At 46.7% G+C, this 26,536-nt stretch overlaps 1 protein-coding gene and 1 non-coding gene across 5 annotated transcripts in view; one reads left to right on the top strand and one right to left on the bottom strand.

Moving 5' to 3' along the window:
- LOC122932164 (DNA repair protein RAD51 homolog 3-like) overlaps positions 1-15,876 on the bottom strand; it is a 76,226-nt gene extending 60,350 nt beyond the window's left edge. For 2 of the 4 annotated variants that reach the window (XM_044286421.1, XM_044286423.1), the window contains exons 1-3: positions 15,624-15,876; positions 12,341-12,578; positions 1,773-1,939 (exon numbers count right to left, since the gene is read on the bottom strand). In XM_044286421.1, the coding sequence (XP_044142356.1) occupies positions 1,773-1,939; positions 12,341-12,578; positions 15,624-15,768 (550 nt within the window). In that variant the 5' untranslated portion in view covers positions 15,769-15,876. Of the gene's footprint in view, positions 1-1,772; positions 1,940-12,336; positions 12,579-15,623 lie in introns of those variants that run through there. The other 2 variants (XM_044286422.1, XM_044286424.1) reach the window with 2 other exon arrangements.
- A 10,187-nt stretch (positions 15,877-26,063) lies between these two features.
- LOC122933482 lies at positions 26,064-26,281 on the top strand. Its single transcript, XR_006388444.1, has one exon. It is a non-coding gene; the product is annotated as a small nucleolar RNA U3 (small nucleolar RNA).
- The last annotated feature ends 255 nt before the right edge of the window (positions 26,282-26,536 follow it).

Genomic DNA, 26,536 nt, shown 5'->3' with positions numbered 1-26,536 from the left:
TGTGAATAACTTTAAAACGCTTTTACTTATCCAGGCCATTCTGAGATTGTTTTTTCATTACATATTGTACTTCATGACACTGGTAAAATGGAGTAAAAAAAATAAAAATAAAAATAAATTTACCCCAAAATTTGGAAAAATTAGCAAATTAGCAAATTTCAATTTCTCTACTTTTATAATAGATAGTAATACCTCCAAAAATAGTTATTTCACATTCCCCATATGTCTACTTCATGTTTGAATCATTTTGGGAATGACATTTTATTATGTGGGGACGTTACAGGGCTTAGAAGTTTAGAAGCAAATCTTGAAATTTTTCAGAAATTTTCAAAAACCCACTTTTTAAAGGACTAGTTCAGGTCTGAAGTCACTTTCTGAGGCTTACATAATAGAAACCACCCAAAAATGTCCCCATTCTAGAAACTACACCCCTCGAGGTATTCAAAACTGATTTTACAAACGTCATTAACCCTTTAGGTGTTCCACAAGAGTTAATGGCAAATGGAGATAAAATTTCAGAATTTTTATTTTTTAGAAAATTTTACATTTTAATCAATTTTTTCCAGTTACAAAGCAAGGTATATTTATTGCCCTGATTCTGTAGTTTGCAGAAACACACCATATGTGACCGTAAACTACTCTACGGGCACATGGTAGGGCGTAGAGGGAAAGGTGCGCCGTGTGGTCTTTGGAAGGCAGATTTTGCTGGACTGGTTTATTTACACCATGTCCCATTTGAAGCCCCCCAATGCACCCCAAGAGTAGAAACTCCATAAAAGTGACCCCATTTTAGAAACTACGGGATAAGGTGGCAGTTTTGTTGGGACTATTTTTAGCGTACATATGATTTTTCACGCAGCCCCATTCACTTCTATGGGGCCAGGGCTGCGTGAAAAACGCAGAATATAGAACATGCTGCGATTTTCACGCAACGCAGAACTGATGCGTGAAAAACAACACTCATGTACACAGACCTATTGAAATTAATGGGTCAGGATTTAGTGCGGGTGCTATGCGTTCACTTCACGCATTGCACCCGCACGGAAAACTCGCTTATGTGAAAGGGGCCTTACTACAACAGACATATTAGGAGAGGTGACATGTCCTCTTTAAAGGGGTTGTCCGGGTTCTGAGCTGAACCCGGACATACCCTTATTTTCACCCAGGCAGCCCCCCTGAGGCTAGCATCGGAGCATCTCATTGCTCCGATGCGCTCCCTTGCCCTGCGCTAAATCGCGCAGGGCACGGGCTCTTTTGTTTTCAATAACACACTGCCAGGCGGTAACTTCCGCCCGGCCGTGTGTTCGGTGACGTCGCCGGCTCTGAGGGGCGGGCTTTAGCTCTGCCCTAGCCGTTTTACTGGCTAGGGCAGAGCTAAAGCCCACCCATCAGTGCTGGTGACATCACCGGGGTTCCTGGCAGCCCCATGGAGAGCCCCGGTACGTCACCGGAACTCCAAAAAATGCTTTTGCCCTGCGCAATTTAGAGCAGGGCAAAGGAGAGCATCGGAGAATAAACTGCTCTGATGCTCATGTCAGGGGGGCTGCCGGGGTGAAAATGAAGGGATGTCCGGGTTCAGCTCTGAACCTGGACAACCACTTTAAAGTAATTTTTTTCTTTTAGGTATAATAAGACTATACTGCAGTAAAAAGAAAAAAAAATGTATATATTAAGCTATGTGGCTAAACACATTACCAGCCCACTGCTAGATAACTCAGAAAACGCACATAGAGCACCTCCATGTGGATTATTCATTTTTTTTCCACACCTACCATCTTGTTGATGAGCCTGTGTTATAAGACTGCAGTGCAGAACACAAGCATTGGCAATATCCACAAGTCTCTCCACAAGAAAGCCATTCTCCGTATCAATGTACACGGTTTCTCCATCAACACCGCCAAAGCACTCTGGGATTTGCACATCAACGGCAAGCTGCATGCTGAAAAAATACAGCTAGAGGTTAGAGGAAACAGAGGTACAGTGCATATAAGGGCCAATTCACACACAGCAGATTTTGTTGCAGACGTTTATGCACCTGTCCTGTTTACTTTCAAGTCGGCTGAATGGTGGACATGTTGACATGGGGCAGTGAATTGATCACCGGCCAACGTAAAAGGTCTTTAACCCCTTCAGGACACAGCCATTGTTTGCAAATCTGACATGTGTCAGTTTATAAAAATACAAAAAATCTGCAGCACTCGTCGATTGTAGCAAATATGGTGTAGGTTTATTCCATAGAAAACAGCAAGATGATGCATCATCTTGCTTTTTTCTATGGAATAAACCTACACCATATTTGCTACAATCGACGAGTGCTGCAGATTTTTGGTATTTTTATTGATGGTGGATCAACAGCCAGGATCCCGATCAGCTTGCACCATCACTACCGCAGTTAAGGTATTGTTTATGGTTTTCCCAATTGTTGTTTTTGGGTACAGTAGTGTTGCCGGATCCTCTTATATATCTTAAATGTGTCAGTTTATGTGATAATAACTTTAAAACGCTTTTACTTATCCAGGCCATTCTGAGAATGTTTTCTTGTCACATATTGTACTTCATGGCAGTGGTAAAATAGAGTCAAAATATTTCATTTTTATTTATAAAAAAATACCAATCTTAAAAAAAAAAAAAGAAAAAAAATTGAAAAAAATGTTCAAATTTACATTTTTCTACTTTTATAATAGATAGTTATACCTTCAAAAATAGTTATTACTTTACATTCCCCATATGTCTACTTCCTGTTTGGATAATTTTGAAAATGACTTTTTTTGGGGACGTTAGAGGCTTAGAAGTAAATCTTAAAATATTTAAGAAAATTTCCAAAACCCAATTTTCTCAGGACCAGTTCAGTTATGAAGTCACTTTCTGGGGCTTATATATTAGAAACCACCCATAAATCACCCCATTTTAGAGACTAAACCCCTCAAGCTATTCAAAACTGATTTTACATAACCCTAGATGAAATGTCAGAATGTCACTTTTTTGCCAGATTTTCCATTTTAATCCATTTTTTTCCGCTAACAAAGTAAGGGTTAACTGCCAAACAAAACTCAATATTTATTACCCTGGTTCTGTAGTTTACAGAAACACTCCATATGTGGTCGTAAACTGCTGTACGGGCACACGGCAGGGCGCAGAAGGAAAGGAACGCCATATGGTTTTTGGAAGGCAGATTTCACTGGGATAATTTTAAATTGCCATGTCACATTTGAAGACCCCCTGATGCACTCCTAGAGTAGAAACTCAAAAAAAGTGACCCCATTTTGGAAAATACACCCCTCAAGGTATTTAAAACAGATTTTACAAACTTTGAAGTGAATGCATTCCGCCCGCACTGAATCCCGACCCATTAATTTCTATGGGGCTGTGCACATGAGCGGTGATTTTCACGCATCACTTGTGCGTTGCGTAAAAATCGCAGCAAGCTCTATTTTGTGCATTTTCACGCAACGCAGGCCCCAAAGAAGTGAATGGGGCTGCGTGAAAATCGCAAGCATCCGCAAGCAAGTGTGGATGTGGTGCGATTTTCACGCACGGTTGCTAGGAGACGATCGGGATGGAGACCCGATCATTATTATTTTCCCTTATAACATGGTTATAAGATAAAATAATAGCATTCTGAATACAGAATGCATAGTAAAATAGCACTGGAGGGGTTAAAAAAATAATTTAACTCACCTTATTCCACTTGATCGCGCAGCCGGCATCTCTTTCTGTCTTCATCTTAGCTGTGTGCAGTAACAGGACCTGTGGTGACGTCACTCCGGTCATCACATGGTCCATCACATGATCCATCACCATGGTAAAAGATCATGTGATGGACCATGTGATGACCGGAGTGACGTCACCACAGGTCCTGTTACTGCACACAGCTAAGATGAAGACAGAAGGAGATGCCGGCTGCGCGATCAAGTGGATTAAGGCGAGTAAAAAAAAAAAATGTTTAACCCCTCCAGCGCTATTTTTCTATGCATTCTGTATTCAGAATGCTATTATTTTCCCTTATAACCATGTTATAAGGGAAAATAATACAATCTACAGAACACCGATCCCAAACCCGAACTTCTGTGAAAATACCAAATATGACTCCTTTTTTTGGTTGTTTATTTCAGTTTTACACATCAAAGCATTTTTTTTTTTATGTTTTTGTTTTTTTGTGTCTCCATATTCTGAAAGCCATAGTTTATTTTTTATTTTTTGGGCGACTGTCTTATGTAGGGGCTCTTTTTTTCGGTATGAGATGACGGATTGATTGGTACTATTTTAGGGTGCATATGACTTTTTGATCGCTTGATATTACACTTTTTGTGATGTAAGGTGACAAAAAAAAATAGCTTTTTTGATACCGTTTTTTTTTTTTTTAACGGTGTTCACCTGAGGGGTTAGATCATGTGATATTTTTTTATAGAGCTACTATATTTTTTTACATTTAAGTTTTACACAATAATATTTTTGAAACAAAAAAAAATAAAAAAAAATCATGTTTTAGTGTCTATTCTGGGGGGCATACTCCTTTTTGATCACTTGGTGTTGCACTTTTAGTGATGTAAGGTGACAAAAAAAAAAGGTTTTTTTTCGCACAGTTTTTATTTTATTGACTGTGTTTATCTGAGGGGTTAGGTCATGTGATATTTTTATAGAGCCAGTCGATACGGACGCGTCGATACCTAATATGTCTAATTTTCTTCAATTTTATTTTGGGAAAAATTAGATTTTTTGTACTCACCGTAAAATCCTTTTCTTGTAGTAGGCATTGGGGGACACAGCACCATGGGTATATGTCCAACTACCACTAGGAGGCGACACTAGACATAAAAAAGTGTTGGCTCCTCCCCGTTGGGCTATACCCTCTCCACAGACACTAGACAGATCAGTTTGTACCAAAAGCAGTAGGAGAGAGAAGAAGGCAAGGAACCAATAACTCTCGTACTGGGAAAGATCAAGAGACCAGCCCGGAGAAGCGGAAGTAAAAAACATAGGGTGGGATCTGTGTCCCCCAATGCCTACTACGAGAAAAGGATTTTACGGTGAGTACAAAAAAAAAAAATATCAAAATTTTCTCGTGCATGGCATTGGGGGACACAGCACCATGGGACGTTCCAAAGCAGTCCCCGAGGGTGGGAAAAGAACAGCCATGCCACCTGTTGGGCATACAGGTGCGGGAGAACCATGTGACCCAACAAGAGAAAAGCACGAAATAGGCAGGACGCCTCATAACAAGGGAGAAACCCCAAGGAAGCCACAGTGATGACTGCCAGCACCCCAGGACAAATGCCTGGGAGAACGACCCTGCAAGAAGAAGGCAAAGAGGAACACCCAGCTGAGTTGAAGGCTGGAGAGAAAGTAGGACAGCATTGCGATTGGAGCTACCTAATATTCTAATTAACTCAGGCGAAAGCACAAACACCCTGAGGCCAACCCCTGACGGGCCAGGGGAGCAAAGGAACATGGAATCACTGAAGGCCAAACGAGTGAGGGAAGCCATAGCAAGGTCCACTGTGAAGGAATCAGGACTCCCCTCACCGCAAAGCAGGTGAAGAAGTTAAGCGCCCTATTCAAAGGAAAAGAGAAAATATAAGACCTGCATCCCCAAACCAAGAGACGAGGAACGAGTCTCTGAACACAAAATATCGCTTAGAAGCACAAGACCGGAGAACTTTGGCCAAACGAAGTGTCAGGGAAAAAAGGGGACCAGATGCAGGCTCAGGAAATCTCAACAGGGGGACACTGAAGTGATGGAAACCATAGCAAAACTCACATATGAAGGGAGAAGGTCTCCCCCCACCGCGAAGCAGGTGATGAGGTTAAGCGTCCTATTGCAAGGAGAAAACCCCAAAGGCGCTAAGGGAAAATCGCCAACCCTTGGAAGGGAGGGGAGGAAAAAAAAGAAAAGATAAGATAAGCCCTGCATCCCAAAATTAGGAGACGAGGAACAAGCCTCTGAAAACAAAATATCGCTGAGAAGCGCAAGACCGGAGAAACTCCGGCCAAATTAAGTATCAGGGAGATGCAGGCCCAGGAAAGCTCAGCAGGGACACACTGGACTGAGGGACATGGGAGGAGAAGGAGAAGGAGAGTACTCCCAACAGTCTAAGGAGAAAGGTTCTACAAGCAGGAGTAAGTTCCTCCCGGAGGAGACCATAAGGTTGAAAAGCAAACCCTAGCACTAAACCACTCAACACCAGGTACTTGATGTGGCAGGATGGGAAGATAGACAAGAATCCCAAGAGGTCCACAAGGCTATTGGAACCCACAAGGGGAACAATCAACCAGGCCCCTCCCAAACAACGATTATCATACAGAATCTGTGTGGTCAAATGAATGGGGACAAGGAATCCAGAAAGGAGTACCCACTATGGGCTCACGAGGAACCAGGAACTGAACCACCAGAGGGCAACGAAAACCAGAATATCCAAGAAAAAAAAAATGAAAAGAACCACCATATGGGAAAGAATTGGCCATGGACAACTAGCCATTCTAAGAATATTGGCCAGCAATCTGCATACATTGTCCCGGGGAAGGCAAGTACAGCGGCTTGGGTTGTACCACTAACACAACAGACACCCATATGCATAAGGAATGGCGAAGTCGCTAGATAAGAAGCGGGAGTGACTACATGAAATGTAGAAACCAGCTGCGACCGACATACAGAAGACTCCCAGGGGGAGAGAGTACCAGACAGGCACAGACAACAGCAAGGTCCCAGGGGACTGCCCTCTGTTAGATAGTACAACGAAGCAGAGAATATAAAAGGAACACCCGGACCCTGAAGGAACTACGGAACCCTGTCCAATGCCAAAGCAATCAGACCCCAGAAGGATTCTGTGTGGCGGAGGACATCCACTGATGGCCAAAAACTGCTGCAGCGGCCGGTGCTCACCAAGCTACGTACCCCAACAAGGAGAAGATCCAGTGGAGAACACTGTACTCCACCAGGAATGGTCCGCCCTGTAATAGAAAAGAATGCGGGTACTCCTTTATAATATGGGGAACGCGGAGTGCAGCAGACAGTAGTATTTGATAGGGATGGCAATAGCAACCCTTGCACAAAAGCCCACAACACCTGGCCATGGTGTAGGGAGCGTAATTGTATGTGGACCACCCACCAGATCAGAACAGATCAGCCATATACTGGGTACACCAGAAGTAGCACTAGACCGACAAAGTGGAGGTGGGGGTTGGGCTGGCCCACCCCTGCCAGATATGGTTACCATGTACATGCTGAACCAGGATGGCCGTTGTGGACAGTGCCTTGAGAAGTACAAGGAGCACGACCGTAACGGAGTGGCAGATGTATGGAAGAACCAAAAAGGGAAGTAACCAACATCCGCAGCACAGATTAGAGCCCGGGGAAGGAAGCACCCAGTAATACAGAAACTGTATGGGCCCAGCACGTGGGTACTAAAAATACACGCCTAAAACCGAGGTGAAGTGGCTGCATGTTGCACTCTAAGGAGGGTGGAACAAAGCCACAGCATCCGGGAATGCGAATGCATTTGGATGGAACAGGTTCTCAACCTGTAAGGTAGAAATACGGCTGTGTAGTGTAGATACGACCAGAGGTGCAATGGGTACAGCATCTGGAGATGGTAGAGGTACTAGATTTAAGATCAGAGCGATGGGGCCGCATGGTGCACTCTAGGACCAGAGAAGTGCAACGGCTGCCACGTTAGCAATGCTACCTATATTCCACTCGGGAAGGGGAAAATAGGGCCGCACGGTACCACAAAGAACGACAGGTGCAGACCACAATTAAGTAAGTGCAATGGCAACTGATGGAGGCCCTCTATTTCACCTAAAAAGAGGGAAACAGGGCCACATAGTACACCATAGAGCCAGACAGGTGTAACGGCTGCAGCATCGGAGACGGTGCAGGAACTCTACCTAAGAAGGGAGTAAGATGGCGCACACTATGATGAGGTGGGTGCAGTGGCCACGGCAATATAAGGTGGCCTCGATATCTCGTCCGGTAAGGGAGAATTAGTGCCGCAAGGTACACCATAAGGCCAGACAGGAGCAACGGCAACAGCCTTTGGAGATAGTGAAGGTACTCTACCTATGAAGGGAACACGGTGGCGGCCTGGTGCCCACTAGAACCAAACAGAGGCAATTGCTACAGCAATTGAGAGTAGCCTCTATATCTCGCTGGAAAGGGAGAAATAGTGCCGCAAAGAACACAATAGAGCCTGCCAGGGATATTGGATACAACATCAGGAGATGGTGTAGGGACTCTACCCATGAAGAGAGCGAGGTGGCTGGAAACAGACAGGCGCAATTGCTATGGCAATTGAAGGTGGCCTGCATATCTCGCCCGGTAGGGGGAAATAGTGCCGCATGGAAACGCCATAGAGCCATTTAGGAGTAATGGCTACAGCATCTGGAGTAGGTGTAGGAACTCTACCTATGAAGGTAAGAAGGCGGCTGGAAACAGACAGATGTCATCGCCAGGGCAATAAAAGCCGGCCTGTATTCTCTGGTACAGGCACTACAAAAGAACCTTTAGAGCAGGCATCCTCAAACTGTGGCTCTCCAGTTGTTGCAAAACTACAACTCCCACCATGCCTGAACAGCCTACAGGTATCAGCTTACAGCAGGGCATTGTGGGAGTTGTAGTTTTACAACAGCTGGAGGGCCGCAGTTTGAGGATGCCTGCTTTAGAGGCAGAGAAGGGTTACTAACCCTACAAGAGGCGTTTGCCTGAATTATCAGCTTGCCTAGAACATAGCCCCTGGATAGGGGAACCAGGAAGGTCTGTCGTGTACAGCCTACAAGGGCGTACGTACCTGAGACACCGCGTAGGTGTCTCAGTTGCAAAGCGCGGTGACGGCTACCTTACCTGTGCGGTAATTACCTGTGCAGGCAGGAGAGCGCCATCCGAAAGGAGACCGCAATTTGTAGGTAGCGCTCCAGCAACTCCGCCAGGGATTGGGCGAGTCAGGCAAGGTTCCCATGGTTCGACACGGAGGGAGCCCATTCAGGGGGGACCTACACACAAAAGGGGGGACAAGGCGACCACATTGAAACCTCCGTAGACAACGGGCGCACGTGAAAAACGTGGCGATCCGATAGGGAGGCTGGGAGGGGAGGTCCTCATAGAGCAGCAGGGCTATCCTATCTGTCCCCGGATGCCACGTTCCCAAGAGGTGCTGCAGCAGCATAGAGCAGGTGGCAGGGCTGCAGGATAATGCAGCAATCGAGAGGGGGGGTAGGGTGGGGCGGGGGTCGAAGGAGCCTGGAGAGCAATTCAGCCAGAGGCTGCCTACCAGACCCCAAGCAGGAGATCAGAAGATGGCGATCGGCAGAGAGCAGGAGCCGACAGCCGGAGGAAGAAACGCCCCTCTGAGAGAGAGCAGAGAACCTGGGGCTGGATTGGCAGGCAGGAGAGGCCCCTCCCAGGCTTCCCCCATGGAGGGGAAGAGACGGAGTAAGCCCGGGGGAAAAAAAAAAAAAAATAATAATAATAATAAATCGGAAAGTGGGCGGGGAGTTGCGGCCTAGTAATCCCGAAAAGCCGGGGCCTAAATTAGTGGATTGCGCCCGGGAACGAACGGCCGCGATCACGGAAGTGCCCCAGAGCTGCCGCGACGAACGGGGACCGGGGGGGAGAGAAGTTAAGAAGCGACCCCCAGAGAGGAAAAAACGGAAGGCCAGGGGGCTTCTGGGGCCAGGATACAGCTGAGAGACTGAACCACCAGTGTAGGTACCCAGGAATGGAGGAGAGGGGGGGGAACGCGTGGGAGACCCTAATCTAACATACTCACCCTCAGACGTCTTCAGGCGCAGTAATAACCACCCCCTCGGCGGACTCAACACGGGAACCGTGGGACTGCCGGAATTCCACTGCGGAAGCAGATCAGGGGACTGGGTGGCTGCCAGGCACCTGAGTACGCTCCCGCAGGGGGGAAACTAAAGTGGAACACGATGGAGCCACCCCTGCCGCAGGCCGGAACCTGCAGAGAAGAGAAAGAAAGAAAAAAAAAAAAAAAAAAAAAGTTGCAGGATGACCTGCACAAAAAGCAGGTCAGGTCTGCCTCCTACGGACACTAGAACAAGACTGATCTGTCTAGTGCCTGTGGAGAGGGTATAGCCCAACGGGGAGGAGCCAACACTTTTTTATGTCTAGTGTCGCCTCCTAGTGGTAGTTGGACATATACCCATGGTGCTGTGTCCGCCAATGCCATGCACAAGAAAGGACGCTTTTTTATTACTTGAAACTTTAATTTTGTTTTAATTTTTTCACTTTTTATATTTGTGCCACTGTGGGACTTCACCTTTTCAGGTTTTGATCCCTGTTTCAATTCAGTACAATACATTATGTATTATACTGATTTTAACTGTCAGCGTCTTAGGCTACATGCACACGAATGTATTTTGTTTCCATGTCCATTCCGTCTTTTTTGCGGATAGGATGCGGACCCATTCATTTTAATAGGTCCGCAAAAAATGCGGACAGCAAACCGTGTGCTGTCCGCATCACTATGTCCGTTCCGTATCCCCGCAATTTTTTTTTTTAAAATAGAACATGTCCTATTCTTGTCCATTTTATGCATTGTTACAATGATTCCGCAAAACACATACGGTCGTCTGCATGTAGCCTTACACAGTAAGGCTACTTTCACACTAGCGTTCGATCGGATCCGTTCTGAACGGATCCGATCATAATAATGCAGACGGAGGCTCCGTTCAGAACGGATCCGTCTGCATTATATTGGCATATAAAAGCTAAGTGTGAAAATAGCCTCGGACGGATCCGTCCAGACTTTCAATGTAAAGTCAATGGGGGACGGATCCGCTTGAAGATTGAGCCATATTGTGGCATCTTCAAACGGATCCGTCCCCATTGACTTACATTGTAAGTCTGGACGGATCCGCACGCCTCCGCACGGCCAGGCGGACACCCGAACGCTGCAAGCAGCGTTCAGCTGTCCGCCTGTCCGTGCGGAGGCGAGCGGAGCGGAGGCTGAACGCCGCCAGACTGATGCAGTCTGAGCGGATCCGCATCCATTCAGACTGCATCAGGGCTGGACGGAAGCGTTCGGGTCCGCTCGTGAGCCCCTTCAAACGGAGCTCACGAGCGGACAGCCGAACGCTAGTGTGAAAGTAGCCTAAGACGCTAACAGTTGCCTAGGAGATCCAGCCCTCAGGCTGGATCTCCTGGGCTTCCGTAGCTGGCAGGCTCCGATGCCTGTGGAAGGCTTTAGGACTGCCATGGCAACCATCGGCCCCCTGTCAGCGCAGCGCTGGGGGCCGATGGAATCAGATTTAAAGAGGACCTTTCACCAGAATAAAACTTTTAAAGTAACTATACAGGCATGTAGAGCGGCGCCCAGGGACCCCCCTGCACTTACTGTTATACCTGGGCGCCGCTCCGTTCTCCCGTTATTGCCTCCGGTATCTTCATAGTTAGGCTCCACCCAGGGGAACCTGCTGGCGCCTCCTTCTCCCATGCTGCAGCGCTGGCCAATCACAGCACTCAGCTCATAGAAAAAAGCCTCTCAGGCTATGAGCTGAGCGCTGTGATTGGCCAGCGCTACAGCATGGGAGAAGGAGGCACCGGCAGGTTCCCCTGGGTGGAGCCTAACTATGAAGATACCGGAGGCAATAAACGGGAGAATAGAGCGGCGCCCAGGTATAACAGTAAGTGCAGGGGGGTCCCTGGGCGCGGCTCTATATGCCTGTATAGTTACTTTAGAAGTTTTATTCTGGTGAAAGGTCCTCTTTAAGTGATTAGAATCTTCAGAAGATTAATGACCACATTTCAGCAGACAGAAATCATAACGGCAAGTATATACTCATGAATCATGCAGTAGTGCAGCCTCCTGCTCTTGGCCTCTAACCAAACAGTCATCTTTTAGATCTCTTAAAGGGGTTGTCCACTTTTTTATATTGATGGCCTATCCTCATGATAGGCCTTCATAATCAGATCAGCGAGGGTCTGACACCCTGTGGCTGTTCAGTAGTAGCTCCAGTGCCAGAATTACAGAGCTCCATTCACTACATAGTGGACATCTATTTTCAGAGCTAGCCTCAAACAGCTGGACAGCGTGGGTGAAAGGTGTCGACCGTAGCCAATCAGATAATGATTGTCTTTCCTAAGGATAGGCCGTCAATATAAAAAGAGTGGACATCCCCTTTAAGAAGAAAATACATAACTGAGGAGATTTATGAAAACTGAAACTGGTGTAAAGGAAACCTGGCTTAGTTGCCCCTAGCAACCAATTAGATTCCACCTTTTATTTTCCAGAGCTCCAACCAGATTGGTTGCTCGGAGCAACTAAGCCAGGTTTCCTCTACACCAGTTTTCATAAATCTCCCCCAGGCCACATCATATCCAACTCACCATAATTGTGTTTTTCCCACACCAGGCGGCCCACATATTTCGGTGACCTTGGCCAATGGCACACCCCCTCCAAGAACCTCATCTAATGCTGAGCAGAAGGTTATAATGGAGGCCTGGGCTTGTTCCTGTTCCAGTAACTCCAATGCTGTGTGTTTCAGGGTTACCGATGTGCCGCTCTGGTTCTCTCTCCTCAAAATCTGCAAGACTTTCACAGCACTGTCTTCAGGTAGTCCAGCTTCTGCAGCAAGCACAATATACATATTAAAACACATCTGCCCTAGACATGGAATTGAAATTAGTATGTATGTGTGTGCTATTTATTAACAATGAACGGTCACCACTCCTGACATGTCTTAGTAAATAATTGTAATCCACATGAAACATTTTTTTTTTCTTATAACTCCATATTGTGCCTTTCCTCTATTATTCCTACTAGAATAATATGAATGTTACCAGTTGGGGGCATGTACCTGCACAGTTCACGTGATTTAGTAAAACCTACTAGTATAATTTATTCTGAAAGCTTTACAGATGGCCCAGGTTCAGACCCATCACACGTTCCTGGAAGCGGAGCTTGCTTTGTACGTAATGCCGTTCTCACATAGGCAGAAGCCTCCTCTTCCTTTCAGTGTCTGGATCCTGATGAAGAGGGCTGTCTGTCTCAGTTCGTTAGCTAAGCCAGCCCCCTGATCTAGGTGTCAGCAGTAATGGAGAAGGAGGCTTAGCTAATGAACCCATCAAGCATGTTGGCAAATCTGACAATATGTTTTATATTAGTATTGAACAGTTTACAGTTTGGAAATGTGGTCTAAACTAGGGTTGCACCGGGTATCGAACTTTTGATACCCAATCAATACTTTTACACCGGGATCGATCCAATACTGGGATTTGCTATTTTCCAATACTAGGCTGCACTACTGCACAGCCTAGTATCAGTTAGAGAACATTGCACGCGCTGCTCTCAATGCACACCATGGCAGATGACGTCTGTATGGCATCCTTTTTTTTGCAGATCCATTGTAACAATGCATATTCTTTTCCGCAAAATGGACAAGAATAGGACGATTAATTTTTTTTTGCGGGGTTATGGAACGGATGCGGACGTCACACAGAGTGCTGTCTGCATCTTTTGCGGCCCCACTTAAGTGAATGGGTCCGCACCTGAGCAGCAAAAAAAAAATATGTGTCTCGGATGCAGAACCAAACCACGTTCGTGTGCAAGTAGGCAAATACTGAGGACGAGAGGGGCTGTGGCCCCTGCACAACCAATGAATACAATTAACCCGTTAATACAAATGTGGGCGGAGGGTGCCGGCCGTATCACACACTGAGAGGTTAATTGACGCGGTTCGGTGGGATCCCTGTCGTTGAGGCTGCCCACATTTGTATTAAACAGGTTAACTAAAATCATTAATGGCGCAGCACCCCCCCCCCACTATTATTATCATTACTATCAAAGTACCTGATGATACTATCCAAGTACCAGAAAACCTGAGGATGGGCCATCAGCATCCAAGTACCAGAAAACCTGAGGATGGGCCATCAGCATCCAAGTACCAGAAAACCTGAGGATGGGCCCATCAGCATCCAAGTACCAGAAAACCTGAGGATGGGCCCATCGGCATCCAAGTAACAGAAAACCTGAGGATGGGCCCATCGGCATCCAAGTAACAGAAAACCTGAGGATGGGCCCATCGGCATCCAAGTACCAGAAAACCTGAGGATGGGCCCATCGGCATCCAAGTACCAGAAAACCTGAGGATGGGCCCATCGGCATCCAAGTACCAGAAAACCTGAGGATGGGCCCATCAGCATCCAAGTACCAGAAAACCTGAGGATAGGCCCATCAGCATCCAAGTACCAGAAAACCTGAGGATGGGCCCATCAGCATCCAAGTACCAGAAAACCTGAGGATGGCCCATCAGCATCCAAGTACCAGAAAACCTGAGGATGGGCCATCAACATCCAAGTACCAGAAAACCTGAGGATGGCCCATCAGCATCCAAGTACCAGAAAACCTGAGGATGGCCCATCAGCATCCAAGTACCAGAAAACCTGAGGATGGCCCATCAGCATCCAAGTACCAGAAAACCTGAGGATGGCCCATCAGCATCCAAGTACCAGAAAACCTGAGGATGGCCCATCAGCATCCAAGTACCAGAAAACCTGAGGATGGGTCATCAGCATCCAAGTACCAGAAAACCTGAGGATGGGTCATCAGCATCCAAGTACCAGAAAACCTGAGGATGGGTCATCAGCATCCAAGTACCAGAAAACCTGAGGATGGGTCATCAGCATCCAAGTACCAGAAAACCTGAGGATGGGTCATCAGCATCCAAGTACCAGAAAACCTGAGGATGGGCCATCAGCATCCAAGTACCAGAAAACCTGAGGATGGGTCATCAGCATCCAAGTACCAGAAAACCTGAGGATGGGTCATCAGCATCCAAGTACCAGAAAACCTGAGGATGGGTCATCAGCATCCAAGTACCAGAAAACCTGAGGATGGGTCATCAGCATCCAAGTACCAGAAAACCTGAGGATGGGTCATCAGCATCCAAGTACCAGAAAACCTGAGGATGGGTCATCAGCATCCAAGTACCAGAAAACCCCTTTAAAGTCCTACATTTCAAAAAAAAAAAGAAGAAAAAAAAAAGATGTTTGTAAATTTAGCGGACATCACATACTAAATTGAACACTATATGCAAAATAATACTTTTTATAAGACGGTCAAAATAACAGCATGGTCAGAAACCTCAGCAAAAGCGGCATTTGGCGTTACCATGAACTGATGCAGTTTTGTCACACGATTTTTGGCTGGGCAGTTTTAACAAGAAAACATAGAAAATAAGGCCAGCTGTGCCCTTCACTGGATCCAATAACAAGCAGAAGTGTGAATGCAGCTCTGGCTACAACACAGGCTCACTATAGGAGACATAATACAATGTATTTACACAGTCACCTTATATGTAGACCTATCTAAATAGACAGTAAAGTGGATCTCAAAGGTTAAAAAACATTGAGCATAATGATACGTGCTTTAGACCGGAAGCGCTGCAACATGGACACCTGATGGGGGTCTCTGCCTGTGTTTCTTTCAGCATTCAGATTTTAAACGGAGTTCCCCTTTAAGAAGAGGTGACGTAACTTCTAGCCGCCAATAGCGCCGTGGGTGGGCGGGGCTAGATGGAAGCAGGGCGGTCCCCGCGCCAGTTTGTCTATCTGAAGTTCTACCTGCTCTGTATTACTAGCTGAGTGAGAAGTACTACAGGTAGCAGCACACCTATTGCTCCCGGAATGGCTGGGTTACCTCTAGCGAGTTCAATGGCTGTCACGTCCGCTACGTCCTGCAGGGTACTGAAGCCAGCAGCGATCAGCTTGGCCCTTACAGAAGGCGCCAAGGGGAAGCTTCCAACCTCACGCTGCATGCTAGGCACTGCCCGGAGCAGTCACCCACCAGTCGGTTGGCGGGAAACCGACAAGGCGATACCCCTGCCAGTAGCACGCTGCCGCGAGCGCTACATTGCAGAGCCTAATACGTAAAACCATGAGCGCCACCTGCTGGCCTCTGGCGTAAATGTCAGTTACGTGGGTTGGTCAACGCGATCTGATCTAATGTGGTAAAGATGGCTAACGCTCGCCTGCACGGGGCGACTGGCTACACGGTGTCGCTGAAAAGTCGTGCTATGTTTTTTATAATGACAGCCAATGGTGCTACGCGCCAGTAGCAAAAAATCCACCCAAGTTGGTTTTTGGTGCGACTGTTGCCTTGCTGTGCCACACCAACACCATTGACTGTCATTACATGAACTGTTGCACGAGATTGGTGTGACATGAATGTGGCTGTGTAGCCCTAGGCTTACTGTTCAGTGACCGCTGCAGTCCATAAGGTTGCATTCATTTGGACTGCAGCTGTAGTGGAATAGTTAAAAATCAACCTGTCGCACTACATGAAGTCGCAGTGTAACCGCACCCTTCTCACAGGGATTTGCCACTAGTGTCTGAGCGGCCATGATTGCTGTCACTAGGCATGGAGCGGACGCCCTGGTAACACTGGCCTCAGATCCTTGCTACAGGAGTTTGCAGTCCGCTGACCATTTGTTGGCGGTATGAAGAGTTAACCGTGGGTCACCTGTGGTATAAATGGTGGATTTGCTGCAGATTTAGGCCCCTTTCACACAAGCGTGACGGATTAGGTCCGGATACGTTCAGGGTACGTTCAGTGAAACTCGCACCATTTTGCAAGCATGTTCAGTCAGTTTTGTCTGCGATTGCGTTCAGTTTTCTAAGCGCGGGTGCAATGCGCTTTTCACGCGTGTGATAAAAAACTGAAGGTTTACAAACAACATCTAGCGAACTGTGAAAAACGCATTGCATCCGCACTTGCTTCCGGATTACAATGCGTTTTCCACTGAAGCCCCATTCACTTCTATGGGGCCGGGGCTGCGTGAAAAACATAGAATATAGAACATGCTGCGTTTTTCACGCAATGCAGAAGTGATGTGTGAAAAAAACACTCATGTACACAGACCCATTGAAATAAACGGGTCAGGATTCAGTGCGAGTGCTATGCGTTCACATCACGCATTGCACCCGCGCAGAAAACTCGCTTGTGTGAAAGGGACCTTAGGCCTAGTTCACACGAACGTATGGCTTTTATTGTTTTTTGCGGTCCGTTTTTCACGGATCCGTTGTTCTGTTTTTGAGTTCCGTTGTGTTTCCGTTCCGTTTTTCCGTATGCCATGTACAGTATACAGTAATTACATAGAAAAAATTGGGCTGGGCATAACATTTTCAATAGATGGTTCAAAAAAAACGGAAGACATACGGATGCATTTCCGTATGTGTTCCTTTTTTTTCCTGAACCCTGAAAACCCCTTTAGGCTCCATCACATGTCCGTATAATGGGTCCGGATCTGCTCCAAAACGTTGCGGAAGGAATCCGGACCCATTCATTCTCTATGGGGCTGGAAGAGATACGGACAGTACACAGTGTGCTGTCCGCAACCGCGTTCCCGGAGAGCGGCCCCGATCTTCTGATCCGCGGCTCCTGAAAAAAATAGAACATGTCCTATTGTCCACAATTGAGGACAAGAATAGGCAGTTCTATGGGGGTGCCGGCCGGGTATATTGCGGATCCGCAATACTCTACGGACGTGTGAATGGACCTTTAAACAGACACTACAATTTTAGTTTTCTCCTTCATGCAGTGTTTTTTGGGGGGCATTTTAAACAGTTTATTTTTTGTTTGTAGGGATTCAGCATTTTTTTTTTTTGGTGTGAAATGCGGCAGAAACTTTATTGAAGTGCCAGTCTGTGTGCACAGTTTTTGATACAGGGGCCCATACTTTCCTATATAAAAGTGAAAAGCATGCAAAAAAAATGGCATTAAAAATACCCAGTGCTCAAACACACCATATGGCCAAAAGCGCCACATAATTCAAGTGGTTTGGGCTGAAAATGCACACCAATGGCAGCACCCGTGTTGCATTAGTTTTTTTACGGATCCATTGTAATGGTGTCTGTCCTTGTCTGCAAAATGGACAAGAATAGGGCATGTTCTATTATTTTTTTGCAGAACGGACCTGCTCACATACGGAAATGGAATGCACACAAAGTCATTCAAGTGAATGGTTCCGCATACGGGCTGCAATAAAACCAGAACAGACACGGAAAGAAAATATGGTGGTGTGCATGAGCCCTGAAGGGAATGCCAGAAAATGACAACATTGTATTTCAATTACATTTACATTTTTTGTCTTTGCATTATCATTTTTTTCAAAATCTTGTATATTTTTGTTTTCCCACTGGCCATTGAACCTCATATTAGATTGACAGTTTTTCAACAGTTATCTTAAAGGGGTTGTCTGGGCTTTCAATATTGATGACCTATCCTCAGGATATCAATTTCAAATCGGCGGGGGTCTGCCATCTCCCGTCTATCTTCCTGTCCTCTAATACTATGTCTATGGCAAGCAGGAAGAGAGAAGGGAGACGGCACGTGCACACTGTGTGCGCCGTCTCCCCATACAGCTGATCGGTGGGGGTGCCGGACAACCCCTTTAATATTATCACAGGCAAACATGAAGAGGAAGTAGCGCTCGCATGGAGCACTGGCTTTTCTTCAAACAGCTGATCAGATAGTCCTTAAAGGGCTTCTGTCAGCCCACTAAACCCTTTTTTTTCCCCCGTTAATATTAATCCCTACACTGCAAGCAACCTGTACATACGCTAAATATTCATTTTCGTTCAGTAGATATTGATAAAAATCAAGTTTTATAATATGTAAATTACCTTGCTACCAGCAAGTAGGGCGGCTACTTGCTGGTAGCAGCCGCATCCTCCTCTCATCATGACGCCCCCTCCGCCGTTTGATTGACAGGGCCAGGGAACGGGTTCGTTCTCTGCTGGCCCTGTTCGAATTCAAAATATCGCGCCTGCGCCGTACCTTTCTTTAATCGGTGCAGGCGCACTGAGAGGCGGCCTCTCTCCCGGCCGCTCCATCCTCAATACGCCTGCGCCGGGTGTAGATGTGACGTCATCGGCGCAGGCGCATTGAGGATGGAGCGGCCGCCTCTCAGTGCGCCTGCGCCGATGACGTCACATCCACACCCGGCGCAGGCGCATTGAGGATGGAGTGGCCGGGAGAGAGGCCGCCTCTCAGTGCGCCTGCACCGATTAAAGAAAGGTACGGCGCAGGCGCGATATTTTGAATTAGAACAGGGCCAGCAGAGAACGAACCCGTTCCCTGGCCCTGTCAATCAAACGGCGGAGGGGGCGTCATGATGAGAGGAGGATGCGGCTGCTACCAGCAAGTAGCCGCCCTACTTGCTGGTAGCAAGGTAATTTACATATTATAAAACTTGATTTTTAACAATATCTACTGAACGAAAATGAATATTTAGCATATGTACAGGGAGCTTGCAGTGTAGGGATTAATATTAACGGGGAAAAAAAAAAGGGTTTAGTGGGCTGACAGAAGCCCTTTAATACATATGGCCTGCAGCAACAATAATGGGTTACGCCTCTTGCACATTGCTGTATGCGGACACCGACCGTGTGCTCAACGCATCACGGATGCAGACCCATTCACTACGGAGTGCTACCACAGAGTTTCTCTCCGTGCTTCCGCACCGCGAAAAAGTAGAACTAGTTCTATTTTTTTGCGGTGCAGACTAGGGATCGACCGATTATCGGTTTCACTGATATCGGCCGATATTAAGAATTTTGAACGTTATCTGTATCGACATCTATTTTGCCGATAACGTATTGGGAAAAAGGATCGTGCTGCTGACAGCGCGCTCTGTGTTTCCTCAGCAGCACAGGGGAGAAGTAAGCAGTGTCTCCCTCCCCCTGTGCTGTTGCTGCCACCAATAAGAGGAGGGAGGACAAGAGAAGGGGAGGGGCTGTGGCCACTGAGACACCAATGAAGAGAAGTCTCTCATTAATTAATATACAGGAGGCGGGAGCTGGCTGCAGAATCACATGACAAGTAGCTGCAATCTGCGGTAGTTAACCCCTCAGGTGCCACGGATCGCAGCTGCCGCTCATAGAGGTCGGGAGCCTGCTATGTGATTCTGCAGCCAGCTCTCGCCTCCTGTTTATGAATTAATGAGACACTTATCTTCATTGGTGGTGCAGTGTGCCCCCCCCCCCCCCTCCCCCCACAAAACCCAGTATTAGACATTGGTGGTGCAGTGTGCGCCCCCCCCCCCCCCCCACAAAACCCAGTATTAGACATTGGTTGTGCAGTGCGCCCCCCCCAACCCCAGTATTAGACATTGGTGGCGCAGTGTGTCCTCGCCCCCTCCCCAAGTATTATTATCATTGGTTGCAGTGGTCCCCTCCGCTCCTTCTCATTGCATTGGTGGCAGTGGCAGTTTTGATTGGAGCCCCAGCAGTGTTAGCCTGGGGCTCCGATCGGTTACCATGGCAGCCAGGACTAGGGTTGGGCGATATACCGGTTTTACGATATACCGCGGTATTAAAAAAACGGTGATATGGCGATATCGCCGTTTCCTTAATACCGCGGTATTTTGTGACGTCATCAAAGAGGTCAGCGCACATTGTGCGCTGACCTCTTCTAAACGTGCGTCCGCCCGCTTCTAACAACTCGCCTTCAGGAACGGACTGATCACTTACTGCCCGCCCCTGCACCTTGCTCTTCCTCTCGCTCCTGGCCTGCCTCCTTCTTGCTCCGCCTCCCTTAGTCAAGTCTTCACCCACCATCTGACATCACCGTCGTCACCCACCAGTGCCGGGCGCCGTGTGAGTACTGTCTCTGGAGAGACTTTTCCTGCGGCTGCCTCACTAGTGCGTTCTGTCTGATGACAAAGTTATAAACTTACTACTTCCCGCAGCGGCCGCCCCGGCTCTCTCTCCTCCTCGCTCCCATAAGACCTTATTATAGCGCTCCTTGTGGCCCCCCCCATACAGTGCAACGCCTCCTTGTGCCCCCCCCCATACAGTGCAACGCCTCCTTGTGGCCCCCCCATACAGTGCAACGCCTCCTTGTGGCCCCCCCCCCCCCATACAGTGCAACGCCTCCTTGTGGCCCCCCCCATACAGTGCAACGCCTCCTTGTGGCCCCCCCCATACAGTGCAACGCCTCTTGTGGCCCCCCCCATACAGTGCAACGCCTCCTTGTGGCCCCCCCATACAGTGCAACGCCTCCTTGTGGGCCCCCCATACAGTGCAACGCCTCCTTGTGGCCCCCCCATACAGTGCAACGCCTCCTTGTGGCCCCCCCTACAGTGCAACGCCTCCTTGTGGCCCCCCATACAGTGCAACGCCTCCTTGTGGCCCCCCATACAGTGCAATGTCCTCCTTGTGGCTGCCCCCCATACAGTGCAACGCCTCCTTGTGGCTGCCCCCCATACAGTGCAACGCCTCCTTGTGGCTGCCCCCATACAGTATAATGTCTCCTTCTGGCTGCCGCTTCCCCCATACAGTATAACGTCTCCTTGTGTTTTTTTTCTTTTAAACGGGTATTTATTGCGATATATATCGTTATTGCGATAAATTTTTTAATATCGTTATCGTCAGAATATTTTTGATATCGTCCAACCCTAGCCAGGACGCTACTAAAGCCCTGGCTGCCATGGTAAGCTCCATGCTGCTGTGTGCACAAAGCACAGAGCAGCAGGGACAGTCTTATAGAGATCTATCCGGGTGAATAGGACAAGGGTTCTAGTCCCTAAGGGGGCTAATAGTAAACAAAAAAAACACACCAAAATATTAATTTTAAATGAAAAATCTATATTTTTACAAAAAATAACTACTCGTTAACAATAAACATTCATTTTCAGCAGATTTGAGTAGGCATTTTATTTTTATTTTTTCAAAAATGAAAATTCACAGAATATCGGTATAAATTATCCGCTATCGGCCTGAAAGTTCACAGATTAACGGTATCGGCCCTAAAAAATCAATATCGATCGATTCCTAGTGCAGACGGATCACAGACCCATTCAAGTTAAATGTATCTGGATCCGTCGCAGCTGCACAGATGGTTCCCGTGAATTGGGGACCGTAGTACATGTAACTGCCGAACCACGGCCATGTGCAAGGCCCCTTTCACACGGGCGAGTTTTCGGCGTGGGTGCAATGTGTGAGGTGACCGCATTGCACCTGCACTGAATCCGGAGGGGCTGTGCACATGAGCGGTGATTTTCACGCATCACTTGTGCGTTTGCGTGAAAATTGCAGCATGCTCTATTTTGTGCGTTTTTCACGCAACGCAGGCCCCATAGAAGTGAATGGGGCTGCGTGAAAATCACAAGCATCCGCAAGCAAGTGTGGATGCGGTGCGGTTTTCGTGCATGGTTGCTAGTTGACGATCGGGATGGGGACCCGATCATTATTATTTTCCCTTATAACATGGTTATAAGGGAAAATAATAGCATTCTTAATACAGAATGCTTGTAATTATGTTGCTTAGTAAAATGGTGATGGAGGGGTCAAAAAATAATAAAAAATAATTTTACTCGCCTTAATCCACTTGTTTGCGCAGCGCGGCTTCTCTTCTGTCTTTCTTATTCTTTGAGGAAAAGGACCTGTGGTGACGCCACTGCGCTCATCACATGGTCTATCACATGATCCATCACCATGGTGATGAACCATGTGATGAGCTCAGTGACATCACCGCAGGTCCTTTTTCCTCAAAGAAGAAGAAAGAAGACAGAAGAAAAGCCAGGCAGCGCAAACAAGTGAGTTAAATTATTATTATTTTTTTATTATTACTAAGCAACATAATTACAAGCATTCTGTATTACGAATGCTATTATTTTCCCTTATAACAATGTTATAAGGGAAAATAATAAAATCTACACAACACCTAACCCAAACCTGAACTTCTGTGAAGAAGTCTGGGTTCGGGTACCAAACATGCTGATTTTTCTCATGCGCTTGCAAAACGCATTAAAATGCTTTGCACTCGCACTGAAAAATCGCGCATTTTCCAGCGACGCACCCGCATCTTATCTGGCACAAATCCATGACGTCCGTGTGAAAGAGGACTAAGGCTAGGTCTACACGACGACATTTGTCGCGCGACATTTTGTTGCACCAATGTCGCGCGACAATTTTTATAATGGCAGTCTATGGTGTCGCACTGCAACATGCGACATACTGCGACGCGACAGTCGCAGAAAATCCATTCAAGATGGATTTTTCTGCGACTGTCGCGTCGCAGTCGCAACATGTCGCATGTTGCAGTGCGACACCATAGACTGCCATTATAAAAATTGTCGCGCGACATTAGTGCAACAAAATGTCGCGCGACAACTGTTGCGTCCTATCTGTCGCACGACTTTTTGTCGCGCGACAAATGTCGTCGTGTAGACCTAGCCTTAGGCTGAGTTCAGTTTTGTCTGCGATTGTGTTTAGTTGTTCAGTTTTTTCCACAACATCTCTTAGCAACCATCAGTGAAAAACGCATCGCACCCGCACTTGCTTGCGGATGCAATGCGTTATTCACGCAGCCCCATTCACTTCTATGGAGCCAGGGCTGCGTGAAAAACGCAGAATATAGAACATGCTGCAATTTTAAAGCATTGCAGAAGTGATGCGTGAAAAACAACGCTCATGTACACAGCCCCATTGAAATGAATGGGTCAGGATTCAGTGCGGGTGCAATACGTTCACCTACTGCATTGCACCCACGCGGAAATCTCGCCCGTGTGAACGCAGCCTTAGGCCCCTTTCACATGGGTGTGACGGATTAGGTCCGGATGCGTTCAGTTAAACTCGCACTATTTTGCAAGCAAGTTCAGTCAGTTTTGTCTGCGATTGCGTTCAGTTGTTCAGTTTTTTCTGCGCGGGTGCAATGCGTTTTGATGCGTTTTTCACGCGCGTGATAAAAAACTGAAGGTTTACAAACAGCGTCTCCTAGCAACCATCAGTGAAAAACGCATTGCACCCGCACTTGCTTGCGGATGCAATGCGTTTTTCACGCAGCCCCATTCACTTCTATGGGGCCAGGGCTGCGTGAAAAACGCTGAATATAGAACATGCTGCGATTTTCACGCAACGCAGAACTGATGCGTGAAAAACAATGCTCATGTACACAGACCCATTGAAATGAATGGGTCAGGATTCAGTGTGGGTGCAATGCGTTCACGTCACGCATGGCACCCGCGCGGGAATCACGCTCGTGTGAAAGGGACCTTAGAGTGTGGTGCTATCATGCATGTGTTGGAGTTTCTATGGATAACATACTGCAGCACCAGCACAGTGCCTTTGATATGCACTGATGTCTGACTGCACTGTCCTGGCTGTTTGTTTCTGATCAGAACTGTCTTTTTCTCTTTTAGAACTATGTCCTACTCTAAGGTGACGTTACCGCCATATCCAGTGCAGATTGGTTCAGTTAAACACTGCTCCCCTGAGAAGCATCTCCAGGAGTACGTACAATGTGGAAACTATGCTAAAGTGAAAAAAATGCTGAAAAAAGGTAAGGATTTAACTCGTGTAACTGCCGTGTGCCCGTACAGTAGTTTACGACCACATATGGGGTGTTACTGTAAACTACAGAATCAGGGCCATAAATATAGAGTTTTGTATGGCTGTTAACCCTTGCTTTGTAAAAGTAAAAAATAAAAATGGAAAATCTGCCAAAAAAGTGAAATTTTGAAATTGTATCTCAATTTTCCATTAATTGTTGTGGAACACCTAAAGGGTTAACAACGTTTGTAAAATCAGTTTTGAATACCTTGAGGGATGTAGTTTCTAGAATGGGGGTCATTTTTGGGTTGTTTCTATTATCTAAGCCTCGTAAATTGACTTCAGACCTGAACTGGTCCCTAAAAATTGGGTTTTGAAAATTTCTGAAAAAAATTCAAGATTTGCTTCTAAACTTCTAAGCCTTGTAACATCCCCCAAAAATAAAATATCATTCCCAAACAGATCCAAACATGAAGTAGACATATGGTGAATGTAAAGTAATAACTATTTTTGGAGGTATTACTATGTATTATAAAAGTAGAGAAATTGAAACTTGGAAATTTGCCATTTTTGACAAATTTTTGGTAAATTTGGTATTTTTTTATAAATAAAAATGATTTTTTTGGGACTTCATTTTACCAGTGTCATGAAGTACAATATGTGACGAAAAAACAATCTCAGAATTGCCTGGATAAGTCAAAGCGTTTTAAAGTTAGCACTTAAAGTGACACTGGTCAGATTTGAAAAAAATGGCCAAGTCCAGAAGGTGAAATCCTTACGGGGTTAAAAACACATGATAAAAACACATTTTTAGGGTATTTCCAGGCATGAGAGAAAATCTGTAGTGTTTCTGCTTGAAATCCACAGCACAAAAAACGTACCAATGGCTGTGTATTCGCGACAGAAACTGCCATGGTTTCTACCTCGGTTTTTCATTTTGAGTGCCGCGGAAACCACACCCTGAGTGGACTGGATGCCACATGAATGAAACAATGGGAGGTGTTTTCAGCATAGTATTCGTGCTGACATCCAAGGCAAGAATCTGCTGTGTGGAGCAAGGAGCACCAGATCTGTCACACAGCACTGCCCTGTAATAGATCAGGCTCATCTGACTGCAGTAGATGTGGACCAGTGAGTTCTGAGGTGGGTAATGTACGGTATAAGATCTGTGCCCGTGCTGTATATGGCTCCTCTGCACTACAACGTAAGGTGTACTATGGTCCAGCCTGCTCTGCAATATACTGTGTGTTTGTGTTCTGATGACTGTCAATAAAGCTATTTACAATGTAAAAAAAAATGCTGTATGTTTGTGTTCTGATGACCAATTGTAAATAAAGCTAGTTTCAATAAAATAAAAAAAACCTGCAGAATGACAGAAATCCTGAATAGCAGGCTATTTGGTGGCAGATGTAGAGAAGCATTACGTGTCCTGTATGGCTCTCCACATGTCTTGCTGTGTCTCCTATGCAGATGAAGCAGTAACAGGAAATGCGGGTGGGGGTGGGTGCTGCCTGCATGTCACTCATCACATTGCTCCAGTGAGCAGGTGGGGCAACAGAGCCGAGCTTGTTTCCTATTGGCTGCCTGAACTCGCATATGCTAATTGAGATAGGAGAGCAGTTGCATTGTGGGTATTAGGTTTTCCAGCTTGTATTTCCAGTGGAGCGCTGCTTCTCCCCGTCCACAGTACATCAGTGACTACAGGGCTGACTGTGAGGTCTCCCTAATGTTACAGGCAGGGACCTATCCCCGGGGCTGTCATTGCAGCAGGTAGCAGGTTAAGACTATACTTTCAGGGATCATTTCTATAGTTTTTGTACTCGGAAATGTGCTCTAAAGTGTCTGAGCTCACCAACCATGAGGAGGAGCTGTAGTGATCTCTCCTGAGCGTGAAGAGAGCTCTCAGTCCTGCTTCATTGCAGCTGCTGATTGCTATTGATGATCGTTCTCCTTCTCTGTCATGGAGAAGGTGGAGGGAGAGATCACAAGCTGAGTGGTTGGTTTTATTCTATGGTTAATAGAAGATAAATGCTGCTATTATTTAGTGATGGGAAGTTCAGATCTTTCAAATGAATCGGTTCATGAATCAGATCTTCGGTTCACTTCCTGAGCCGGCAGAAGCATGTGAACTGAAGATCAATGTGCATGCTCAGCTCATCGAATCCTCGGTTCAACTCAACCGAAGGTCAGGAGGGACTCACTCCTGGCAAACACAGCTCTGCTGCAGTGGAGCAGACTGTGATACAATTGTCT

The sequence above is a fragment of the Bufo gargarizans genome, chromosome 3, assembly GCF_014858855.1.
Source record: "Bufo gargarizans isolate SCDJY-AF-19 chromosome 3, ASM1485885v1, whole genome shotgun sequence".
In the NCBI taxonomy this organism is placed as follows: Eukaryota; Metazoa; Chordata; class Amphibia; order Anura; family Bufonidae; genus Bufo; species Bufo gargarizans.
The sequence above is the reverse complement of the archived record's forward strand: the minus strand, read 5'-3'. Positions and strand labels throughout refer to the sequence as shown.